We start from the raw sequence: 12,431 nt of genomic DNA, 5'->3' as shown, positions 1-12,431 counted from the left end.
TGACAGAGACAAAGGGCAATTAAAATCTCCCCCCACAATTACGTGTCTTCTTGTTAGTAGCAAGGCAGCCACATTCTCCAGGAGCTCCACTCGTTCCGGGGAGCGCGTGGAGGCATACACGTTGATCAAACGAACCGCCACGCCATCGTATGAAGCGTCAATATATTGGAGTCGTCCCGGGACCACCTCTCGGGCCTCCTGTATTTCCACGTTCCTTCTTCCGAAGAGAATGACAACACCCGAGTTCTTATTAACGTTACTACCGGACCAGTAGCATCGTCCATCCCATTCCCTGGCAAGCTCCTCCCGACCGAGGGAGTATGGCAATCCACACTCCTGCAGGAAATAAATGTCCTTTTTCAAGCCCTGTAGGTAGTTCAATACAGCCCTCCTCTTGGCCCTGCCCCTCATCCCCCTCACATTTACCGAGGCTAGGGAGAGGTCCATTCAGATTTGCCCCCCCGCCTACTCAGCACTTCGTCTAATATTTCGTAGCAGTTTTTATCTGCCAAGACCAGCAGCTGCCCCGCAGTCTTGAGTCCGGGGCCGACCTTCTCCCTTGGTTGGTCTTTGTCCTCACCCTTCCATCGTCCGACGACCTCGCGTCCGTCGAGGAGTCTGTTGCCTCCAGGTCCCGTTTGCGGGCCGTCCTCGCTGGGCCACGCGGCGCTTTCCGCTTCCTTTTCACCACCTTCTTGAATTCTCCCTCCTGGTGCTCTCCCTCTGCTGCTCCTCTCCGTCCTCCCCCGCCTCCACCGCCTCCGCCCAGTCAACCACCGTTGGGTCGGGGGGTTTTCCCACGGACTCCTCGTCCTCGTCCCCGGGGTGCTCCACCTGCCGGCCCGTGGGATCCGCGTCTTCCTCCGACGTCATCTCCCCCTCCTCCCTCTCGTCCTGCAGTGGCGTACCCTGCCTGCTCACCTCTCCACCCCCATCCTCCATCTTCCCGCCGGGCTGCGTTGGCTTCAGCCCGTCCTCGGCCACCTCCCCTTCTCCATTCCGCCACCCTGCTCCTGTGTGCGCGGACCTTGTTTGCGTACGACAGCGGGCAGTCCCTGTACAGGTGGTCTTTATTCCCGCATAGGTTGCACAATGCCGGGGCGCAGCATTCTGACACAACGTGGTCCCGTGCCTTGCATCGGAAGCATATCCGTGCCTCGCACGCTGCAGCCAGATGGCCGCTTCCCCCACATCGCCTGCAGAGCTTCGGCTGCCCCGCGTACACCACGTAGCCCCTATTGCCACCAATGTTCAGGGCGCTCGGGATGTGTTGCAAAGCCCCTTCTGCCGTTCTCAACCTCACTCGCCATTGTCTGGCGCCCGTCCAGATCCCTAAAGAGTCTTGGACCCGTTTACTGTCCGAAAGCACCAGGCAGTGCTGCCTCAGCCACACCTCGACGTCGTGGTCTGGCAGAGTCTCATTATACAAAACACGGTGACCATTTTTGTGTCTAGCTCGGAGAGCAGTTGGAGTTTAAGCAGTGACAGTGGCCTCTCCCCGCCTTCTCCTCGAACAAAGTCATAAAGCGTTGCAGCAAGTTACTTGTCTTGAAGCTCACGTCAAAAGCCCGGCCACCCGGCAGGGCAATCAAACAAAACAGATCTGCAGGATCCACTCGCAGAATTTCTATCATCACAGACCGCACGAATCTTGGTCTGTCGATAGTGACCTCCTCAGGCACGTCCTCCTTGAAGGACACCCGTACACAATTGTGCCGCTTGGCGTGTATCGGGGTGAAGTTCACGCCCGGTCCTCCGCGCCACCGCCCTGTGTGCTCCTGGGGCCGCCCTGCCCCCACAGGTCCAGGACTTGCCTGGACAGCGTCGCTTTGGGCACCTTGCGCCTGCAGGCCCGCCGAGCTCGGTGCTTCCTCCGCCTCCTCTCCTGGGCTGGCCGACACCATTTCACTCCTCGTCGGCTCCTCTCCCTTCCTCGCCTGCTGCCACCAGGCGTCCTCCTCCGCTCGCCTCGAGGTCGACGCTCGCGCCTCGTCCCTCTCCTCTGCGGGTCTCCCTCCTCCAGGCAGTCCCACCTCACCATCCTCTGCAGCAGCCAAACTGGCCCGCTCACCTCGGCTCACCACCCCAGAACGCTTGGTCGCCATGGCCCTGAGGGCCTGCGAGGCTGCCACTGGCCAGGCAGCCAGGGAGCCGAGACTAGGCACGACACCAGCAGAGACACGGTAGAGAAAACCAGCCGCGGTCGTGGCCCTCCTCATCGGGCAATTCGCCAGAATGGTGAGGCTCTGCTGTGTCTCCCGTTCTTATATAGAGCAGCAGCAGGGTGACGTCATCATTAACTCATTAACTCATCAGGTGCAAAGATTTGAGGGGGGGTTATTGTAATTATATACTAGATTAGTAATCAGGCCATTGTTACGATGCGAGTTGTAGATTAGTAATCATTTGGAATGTGTTTTATTGTGATTATGCTACATTAGTAATCAGTTAGTGTTTGTTTCCCTTATAAGGAATTGTAATATATCTTATTTAATAATACGCTTCAAGGCCGCACTAAGCCTGTAGCTGTCTGAGCGATTAAAGTTATTTCTGTTTCTCTCAATTTCAATGAATTCTCTAATTAGTCTTTGCCAGTAGTAACTAGTTTTACACAACACTTCAACGTTGTCAAAATCAATTGAGTGTCCCTGTTGGCATGCATGTTCTGCCACTGCCGACAGTTGTGTTTGCGATAGTTTAATATTTCTCTGGTGTTATTTTAGTCTTACACTAACGTTACGCCCTGTCTGTCCAATATAGCATTTGCCACATACACAATAAATCCGATATACACTTTCTGTTGATAATTTAGGCAATTCGTCTTTAGTGCACGTTACTAGTTGTTGAATTTTGTGTACTGTACCAAATCTTACTGTAATGTTTTGCTTTTGCAAAACACGGGCTAGTTTATCAGTTACTCCTGAGATAAATGGTATTTTTATTGTTTAAAGCGATCAGACAGGGAATAAACAGGAAAATCCGAAATGTCATAACTTACCAACGAAATTAAACATCTCTGAAAATTAAAATTGATATCATGATTTAACTGAATATATCTACATTTAGGTATTGTTAACTCTGTATATTTGGAATTGTTGAGACCTCAACAGATGAACGGAAGGGAGTGATTTCCCAAGCAACTGTTCTGGCCTCACATATCGATGTGAGCAGGTGTTCAAGTGAAACCGATTTGTGTATCGAGTTTTGCAATGTTTTGACAGCTGGTTGCCCGTGTTATTTAAGTACATTGAAAAGACCAAGCTGACTTAACATAATAGATATGTATTTAAGTACACTATTAAAACGTCTTCACGTGTTGAGGTTAATTACAGCCCATAAACCGATGATTTAGGCTGTAATGAAACCCTCCAAGTCTTCATGAAGTGACCCGAGATCACGAATAGCTACACTTTCAGGAGAGAGCAGACAGTTGAGAGCCAGGCTCGTGAAGATAGGTCACAGTACGCGGATTCCCACAGGTACAGCCCGGAAAGTCATAATTGACATTACAGCAGTTAATGGGTTCATTAATTAGCCCGTTGAGCAATAACATTCCCACTAGGAAGGCATGTGGAATAATTTGAAGACAAGATCTCAAATTGATACCCAGGGGCAATAGTAATGGATGCTGGAATTCTAAGTGACATCTCATTTTATTCTGTTATGGAGGCTTGAATACTTGGTGCCCACAGTAAAACACTACCTATGAATGCACTAAATATTTAAAACCACCATAGATAATACGTTCTAAGTTATACATGCATTAACACACTATCTAAGAAAATAAACTCATTCGGTGATATATACACCATTTTTATATTTGTGCCATTTTCAACACGATGACTTGAAAAAATATGTTTCAAAAATTTAGGTTGAAGCATTTAAAAATGTATGTAGTGATTTTAAAAAAATAACTGGAAACATGACCCAATTGCTTCTAATGCAGTCACCCCCCAACCCGAGGTATACATATCACATTACGAGCTAATCTTGCCTCAAAAGACTCCTCTGGGCAATGGGTAAATCCGCAGGGCGCTGCAGCACGCACCAGCCAGCCCGGAACCTCCCATCGCGCCTGAAGGCTCACGGTCACGTGGTCCCCAAAACGCATATAAATTAGAAGATTCCACGAGCCTCACTGATCTGCCCTCAGTTCAAGCAACGAAAACAAGGTGAGTTCTCTTCTATTTTTGAGCCATTGTTCGTCAGTTATTGTTCATATTATTAGTGAGCATTTGTACGCATTTTCAGAAACTGTTTTTATTGAAGAATACGGTTTTCCCTTTTATCTGGCAACAAAACAGGTGTTAAGTTATATTCTTGGTTCTTTCGGTAAAGTCACGTAGAAGTGAAACAATAAAAAAATTTAAATATAAAACAATAAAATTATCACGACGTGTCGACTGCAACACAACCAATCATCATCAGATGTGAAAACCACAGCAAGAAATTTTGAAAGAAACGCCACTTTTTTCAAATTTTCTTGCCGTGGTTTTTACACCTGATGATATCTTGTGTTGCAGTCGACACCAGAGGTGGGACAAACTCATTGTTATGCAAGTCCAAGTCGAGTCTGAAGTCATCAAATTCATGACTCGAGTCTGACTCGAGTCCAAGTCACATGACTCGAGTCCACACCTCAGAGGTGGGACAAAGTCATTGTTATGCAAGTCCAAGTCGAGTCTGAAGTCATCAAATTCATGACTCGAGTCTGACTCGAGTCCAAGTCACATGACTCGAGTCCACACCTCTGGTCGACACGTCGTGAGAATGTTATTGTTTTATATATTTATTACTTTATTGTTTCCCTTCTACGTGACTTTACCGAAAGAACCAAGAATATGAATCCTGCAGTCACGAAAGCTTTCAATCAAAATGTATATGTAAAGTTGTTAAAACACCAAATGTCTGCATTAACCACAATACTTGTGGTCAAATGCAAACAAAAACATACTCTGATAATATAAGCATTGTCTTTGAAACTGATTGGTCCACACCAGAGACAGATTTATTTTGAGCCTCGTCTCAAAAGGTGTTAGACCAGAGGACGCCAAAAGGCGTACAGCACAAAGACAACGCACCATCAGAGTAATGAGAGCTCGGGTGGAGCATCTACATCATTGGACCTCCTTTGCCGGTACCAAAATATAAAAGGTTTCAGTTTGGCATTTTAACAACTTAACACCTGTTTTGTTGTCAGATAAAAAGGGGGAAAACCTATTCTCATATTTTGGTACTGGAAAAGGAGGTCCCGTGATGTTTTAATTCAACAATGTTTTGTTACTTCAACAGGAACTGCGTGATAAGGTCTCAGGCTATAGACGCAGGAGACCAAGGAACGCAATTATGGATAACAGAAGCTCCGTGCTATACCTCGCCACATTTGAAGCCCCGTACTCTATACAGGTGCTGATATTCAGCCTGTGCCTTGCGATGTACCTAACTATAACTGCAGCCAATCTGATGGTGCTCGTGACGGTGGCAGTGTCCACAGACTTACACAAGCCCATGCACATTTTTCTGTGCAATCTCGCAATTGGCGACATCATTATCAGCACCGGTGGCTTGCCCAAGCAGCTGCACGTTCTCCTGACAGGCGACAGAGAGATCATGTACGTGTCATGTGTCGCACAGTTGTTCACACTTCACATATCTGCTAAGAATGAGATTTTAACATTGACTATTATGTCTGTTGATCGCTACCTGGCCATCTGCTACCCATTGCACTACCACACCAAGGTTACTGCAAAGAGATCCATTTTCACGGCATTACTGTCCTGGCTGATTGCAATCGTTACAGTCAGCATTGGGGTCATCCTTCAAATTTCACTGCAATTAAGCGAAAAAAACAGGCAAATTCAAGGCATAGTTTGTGATCATATGGGATTATTAAAGTTGGCTGTCGGTGACACGAGCAAAATTGATGTTTTAGGATCGTCAATGGTTGCAACGTTGGGTGTATTTCCTCTGTGTGTGGTTGCGTACACCTATGTTCGGATTTTTATTGAGTGCAAGAATTCGAGCTCTGCTTTAAGGAGCAAAGCTCTGCACACATTCGGCACGCATTTCATGGCACTCGCTGTGTTTTTCACGTCAGTTTTTTTAAACATCCTTTTTCCGCGCTTTGTGAAGGATACGAACAGCGAGGGCGTCAACTTGAGATGCGCCGCTCAGTTGGTGCTCTTGCTCAGCCCGATTGCGAACGTACTCGTTTATTGGCTACGCACCCTTGAGCTGAGACTCGCAATTAATACGCAATTCAACAAGATATTGAGAAAGGTGCATTTCTATCCAACAATCTAAGTGAATGTATCAGATCGTGGTTGAATGATGCTTAATACAAAGCACAGTATAGGATATACCTCGGTTAACACAATGGATATGTAGTTTCAATCAATCTGATTTAAATCCACTGCCCACCCTATCTACGTGTTTTACTGAAGTCCCTGACTGGCTCGCATCAAATTTTCTTCATTTTAATAACTCTAAAACTGAAGTTCGCTTTATTGATAGAAAAAACATCAATTACCTCGCATCAGCAACCTTCTGTCCATCGACATATTTGTCAACAGGCACGAAATCTGGGTTTCATTCTTGACTCCAACATCTCCTTTTCTACTCACATTTCCTCCATGTGCAAGACTGGTACTTTCATCTTCCCAATATTTCTCGTATCCAGAACTGTATCTCCCATACAGCTGCAGAAGCAATTAATGAATTTGTAATTTCCAGGCTAGACAACTGCAATTCTCTATTATGCGGTCTTCCTTTGTCCTTGATCCTACGTGCCCAGTATGTTCATAACGCAGCTGCAAGAGTACTCAATCATACCCGGAAGCGTCATCATTTTACACCCATTTTACGATCCCTGTTCAGGCAACCTATCCAGTCTAGAATCACCTTGAAGATCGCACTCACAGACCTCCGATTTTCAGTTTAATCCCCTCCCCGGGTTCTCCATCTTCTCTAGGTCTACTCTCTACCTCCCACTTCACATCCCGCAAATCAACTCCGTATGATTAAAATCTGAACTGAAGGTAATTTTATTCATCCAGGCATACGCGAGAAAAAAAGGTAATAAATTTTTGGACTGATTGATATAAATTCGTCGTTACATTTTGGCACTCCACTGCCCCTCCTGTGAAGGTTTCCTGGCTTAGTTGGGAAATTGGGATAATGGTCTGGTATGTTGACCTATTGGACTCATTTCTTTGTTTTGATCACTTTTTTCTTGTTTGTAGGCTCTTTCTTTTGGTGCAATTCATTAATTTGTTTATTCATTTTAGATTTTATTGGTCGTTAGAGGTTTCCATTGCTTGGTTTGTACATATGTGTGTGCATGTGTTGGGCTTCATATTTTGGTTCTTTCGGTAAAGTCACGTAGAGGGGAAATAATAAAATAATAAAAGAATTAAAATAAAACATAATAAGATAAAATTCTCACGACATTTCGGCCACAACGCAAGCAGCCGTCCTCAGATGAAGAACAGGGCTGTCGGAAAGACAGCGTCCTAATGAATACTGTTAAGCTTGGCAGCGTATTTTCAAGCTGGGTCGGAGGGGGAGAGAGCCTTGACAAATAAGTTTACATATCAACAGAGGGATTTAGCATATTGATGACAATTGCAGATAAGGGATTATTTACTACTTATGGAATGTGTAAGTGGTGCGGGTCTCAAATTCATATTATGCTAGTGTATTATGTAGGATTAGCTGTAATAAAGGGAGGGAAATAGGATTAGCAGTAATAATGGGTGGGAAATCTTAATAGTAAAGAGCTGCAGCAGCGAAACCACCGCGTATCAAGCTCGTGCATTATGTGGACAACAAAAAATGAGTTTCTAAAGAACTACAATACAATACACCGATGTGAAACGAAATCTAAATATAAACTACATCAATATAATCAATGTACTCAATATACTCTCCAATAAGCTGAGCTATTAACATTAAGCAACTGGGTATACACAACACTATATAATGACTACCATACAGTTAACTTATAAAAAACTAAAATATAAAGTACATCAATATAATCAATAAACTTAATATACTCTCCAATAAGCTGAGCTACTAACAATAAGTCATTATACATTACACTTCTATGTCGAAAAAAGTGGAGTTTTTTTTCTTAACGTTAGCACCACGGAAAGCGGCGAGCGTTGTTCAGACGGACGAGTCCATCTATGCTCGGAACGGAGTAGGGGGGAGAGAGAGCGAAACAACCACGTAGCGCTACTCTGTCCTGTGCTGCGTTACAACTATGCTATAAACTAGACTACTATACATTACAATATTTTAAATTCCAATTTAAACTACACTGTATAATATCGTATACACAGCTCAATATAAGCTCTAACATTATGCATTATATTTATATGCCTCCAACTAAACTTTTTTCTACATCACGCGACTCTACACCGTACTATACACTGCCATAGACAAACCCCAACATTGAATTATACACTGCGTTACTATACACTACCTTAGGCTATACTTTGTAATATGTATTATTCTACAAACCCTAATGTATACCACACAGCTGTATATTCACTATACAATTATGATACTATATATTTTCTTACACATTCTATTAAACATTACACTATTATACTATTTATTATTATACAATCTACCATACGCCATACCATTGACAGTCGCGTGAAAGATACTAATAGGAAGCAAATAAATATGTCAATGAGAGAGTGGTAGCAGGAAACTTGCAGCGGAGCAAAGACTCCGATCCGTGAAGAAAATACAAAAGCTATATAGTCAACTAGCGGTTAGTACCCGGCGTTGCCCGGGCGAAAAAGACAGACAGACATGTAGTTACACACGCAAATCGACTGACACACATAGAGTTACACGCACAAATGGACTCACACATACATACATAGACTGAACAACAACAGCCGCCATTTTCCACTAAGTGGCGGTGACGTCACAACAACGCTTGTGCCAGGCTATGTGCAACTTGAGGCCACGTGAAGTGTCGAACGCCCGCTGGCAGGAGGTCACGGGGCAAACCCAGATGGTACAGGTCGACTGACTGAGACGACTGGCTGATGCACCACCTGTGGCCCCTACTGTGGCAACTTTCATTGCTTTAGCCACCCGGCGCTCCGCTCGTTGTTGTGAGCGTCGCTCCTCCACAGACGCCGATCTTGACACGGCTGGTACCAGTCATCCACAAGGGGACTCAGCTCCAAGTCCTCCTGTACCAAATTACTCCATCTCTTCTCCAGCACATGCCGCGCCCGTTTAGCCCCCTCGATCCGGCCGAACAAAAGCTGTTTAGGCATGCGGTGGATGGCCATGCGGGCTACATTACTCAGGCAACACAGCCTTGCCTGCCAGAGGAGGTCACCGATGGGCCTTTGTCCACATCTTTCAAGGATGTGTGAGCTCCTCACACAATGCAGCCTGGTTAAACCCAGGATGGATCGTAGGCAGGCCATCCTAAATGTTTCTAACCAGCGAAGATGTTCCATTAGGGGGGTCCAAGTTTCGCAAGCGTAGAAAAGGGAGGGAATGACCGTGGCCGAGAAAACCTGAAGCTTCGTGCGGAGTGATAGACCAGGTAGCTTCCACACAGCGTTACAAAGCCAATTAAAAGATAATGCGGCTCGATTGATTCAGAGTGAGACCTCTGCTGTTAAACCGGAGCCGGTCATTAGCACACTGGCAAGGTATGGGAAATTCTCCACTGTCTCCACAACTGCCCCATCACCAATTGGGAGTTGTGGGGGTGGAGTGTCCGATGGTACAAAATAGGCAGGCAGGTGCTTAGTTTTGGTGGGGCTGATGGTAAGGCCCCACCTCTTGGTGGCAAGCTCCATGTTCAGCAGCAGCACCTTGAACTCATCCTCCGAGTGAGCAGCAATTAGCAGATCATCGGCATACATAACGTGGTTGAGCAATAGGGAGCCATCCCTTGACCGCACCCGGACATCGATCAGCCTCCCATTATATCTGTACGAGATGGGAATTCTTCCGGTACAGCCATTGAAGGCTTCACGAACTACGTGGTCGAAATATATGTAAAATAATGTGGGAACCAGAGGACATCCCTGTTGCACCCCAAGCTGTACAGGGAATGGCTCTGACTCACGGCCACATAGTTTGACGCGGTGCCGCTCACCATCATGAAGGTCCTTAAGGATGGTGAGCAGTGGGTCAGGGAGTCGGAAAGCACGAAGAACAACCCAGAGGGCAGGCCTACTGATGGTATCATAGGCCTTGAGCAGGTCAATAAAACACACGCATGGACTAAGACGCACACATGGATCTACAAACACGCAAAGAAATGGAGTTATACTGACTAACATGGAGGCATGCACACACAGTGACTAACACACACGCACATAGACTGAGACACACACACATATGGACTGACACACACAAACACATCGACTTACAGACACACACACACATACGGACTCACACACACATAGACATGCACTTGAGATACGCACACATGAAGTTACACACACATATCGACGATCACACATACAGCGACTCACACACATACATAGAGTGACACACACATTGCCGTACACACAGATACACATATGGACTGTGACACACAGACATATACTTTAGATACACAACATGGATTAACACACATATGGACTGACACACAGACGCATTGACTTACACACACACATCGAATGACACACACACATGTATAGACTTACACACACATATGTACTTACACACACACATATGAACTAAGACACACACACATGAACTTACACATACATAGACTGACACACACATACACATATGGACCGTGACACACAGACATCTACTTTAGATACACAGACAAGCATTAACACACAAATGGACTGACACACAGACGCATTGACTTACACACACACATCGAGTGACACACACACATGTAAAGACTTACACACACATGTGGACTAACAACACACATATAGACTGACACACACATACACATCGACGTACACGTACACAGATCGACTGACACACACACACGGACTAACACACACACATAAACACTTTGACGTACACATGGGGCGTTGTCCGTTCGTAAAAGACAAACACCCACATGGAGTTAAAGACACGCATGGCTCTACACGCACACACATATGGACTTAAAGACACACACATGGACTCACACACACACATCGACGGGCACAGCAATCCCCGATGATGGCACAGCTATCAGTATCGCAGTACTACGTATGAGTTAATAGTGCGACGTGAGCGATGGAAACAGATGGATTTAGGCTGCACTTCTTTCCCAGTAAGGCCACTAGATGGTCGATCACGGCATCGTGTGCTTTCAGATGCACTTCTATGGCCGTCTGGAACACTCTTCCTTCCGAAATTAGGAAGACACTGGAGCTAAGCACTTTAAAAATCTTGATTGAAAATTAAATTATTTAGAACTGCTTTTTTATGTTTAGTTTATTTTCCTTCCCCCACCACCGATTATCACCGTTGGCTACGTACAGTGGTGCGAAAGAATATCAACATACATTATAGAGATAGTAAAATTACTATAAATGTTATTGTTCTAACTTTATTTATTTTACTTAACAATTGTCCTATCTTTGATTGTTCTATTTCAATTTGTTTTTTTATAAATACATGTTGGTCGTAATTCATATATTTTCCTTGAATTAGAATATATAGAGCAGTTCATATTTTGATGGTATCATGATGGTATCATGTGGTAATGCTCCATCACATGCTTGAAATCTATTACACATCGAATATTGAACTGAAGCTTGACTTTAACTAAACTAATCGCAAATAAAATCGCAATCGCAAAATCTGTCGTAAAAATCTCAATGAGATATTTTCCCCAAATCGTTCAGCCCTAATACCCGGTGCAATGTGTAAACATCTCCCCAGTGGGGAGACAAAGGCGGTCGGGCGTGGTGCTGGCCACCCACCCCCTCGTGTGCCGTGCCGGCCTTCATTCGGTGCTCCTCGCTAAGCACTTGCCCCAGCGGTCTGTTAAGACTACACGGGGGATCTTTGTCTCCATTCCCCTCCCCGAATCCCCCTCCCTCTTTTCCTTCTCCACCCCCAATTATTCCCCCATCCATTGCCCCACCCACCCCTCATTCCCACCCCCGATTCCCCCACCCCGTGTCCCCCGCCCCATTCTGCAGACCGCTCTCCACCCCATTGCTTCCTCATCCCCGCCCCCAACAATCCCCGCCCCATCCATTCCCTCCCCCACCCCCTCCCCATCTGTCCCCTCCCCCGGCACGATGATAGACCTTGACCCGTAATGCCAGCACACAATGACCGACTGATGAATATTTTTGTTTGCCGTTCCATAAAAAAGTGTAGAGTGCTACTGCTATTGGCCAAACATCCGAATGTAAAAAAAGCAAAAACATTACATGCAAATGGATAAGTTGGCATGGACGTGACAACACCTTCCCCGA

The 12,431-nt window shown here is 45.6% G+C and overlaps 1 protein-coding gene across 1 annotated transcript; it reads left to right on the top strand.

Annotated features, from left to right (window-relative positions):
• The first annotated feature begins 5,346 nt into the window (after positions 1 to 5,346).
• LOC121852111 (olfactory receptor 2AT4-like) lies at positions 5,347 to 6,303 on the top strand. Its single transcript, XM_042346211.1, has one exon. The coding sequence runs from the start codon at positions 5,347 to 5,349 to the stop codon at positions 6,301 to 6,303; it is 957 nt and encodes a 318-aa protein (XP_042202145.1).
• Positions 6,304 to 12,431: the final 6,128 nt, after the last annotated feature.

The sequence above is a fragment of the Callorhinchus milii genome, unplaced genomic scaffold (assembly GCF_018977255.1).
Source record: "Callorhinchus milii isolate IMCB2004 unplaced genomic scaffold, IMCB_Cmil_1.0 Scaffold440, whole genome shotgun sequence".
NCBI lineage: Eukaryota > Metazoa > Chordata > Chondrichthyes > Chimaeriformes > Callorhinchidae > Callorhinchus > Callorhinchus milii.
Note: the sequence above shows the minus strand (reverse complement) of the source record. Positions and strands in the feature narration are given on the sequence as shown.

Excerpts from the sequence above, each read along its gene's own strand:
- LOC121852111 (XM_042346211.1), top strand. The coding sequence starts at position 5,347 with ATGGATAACAGAAGCTCCGTGCTATACCTCGCCACATTTGAAGCCCCG.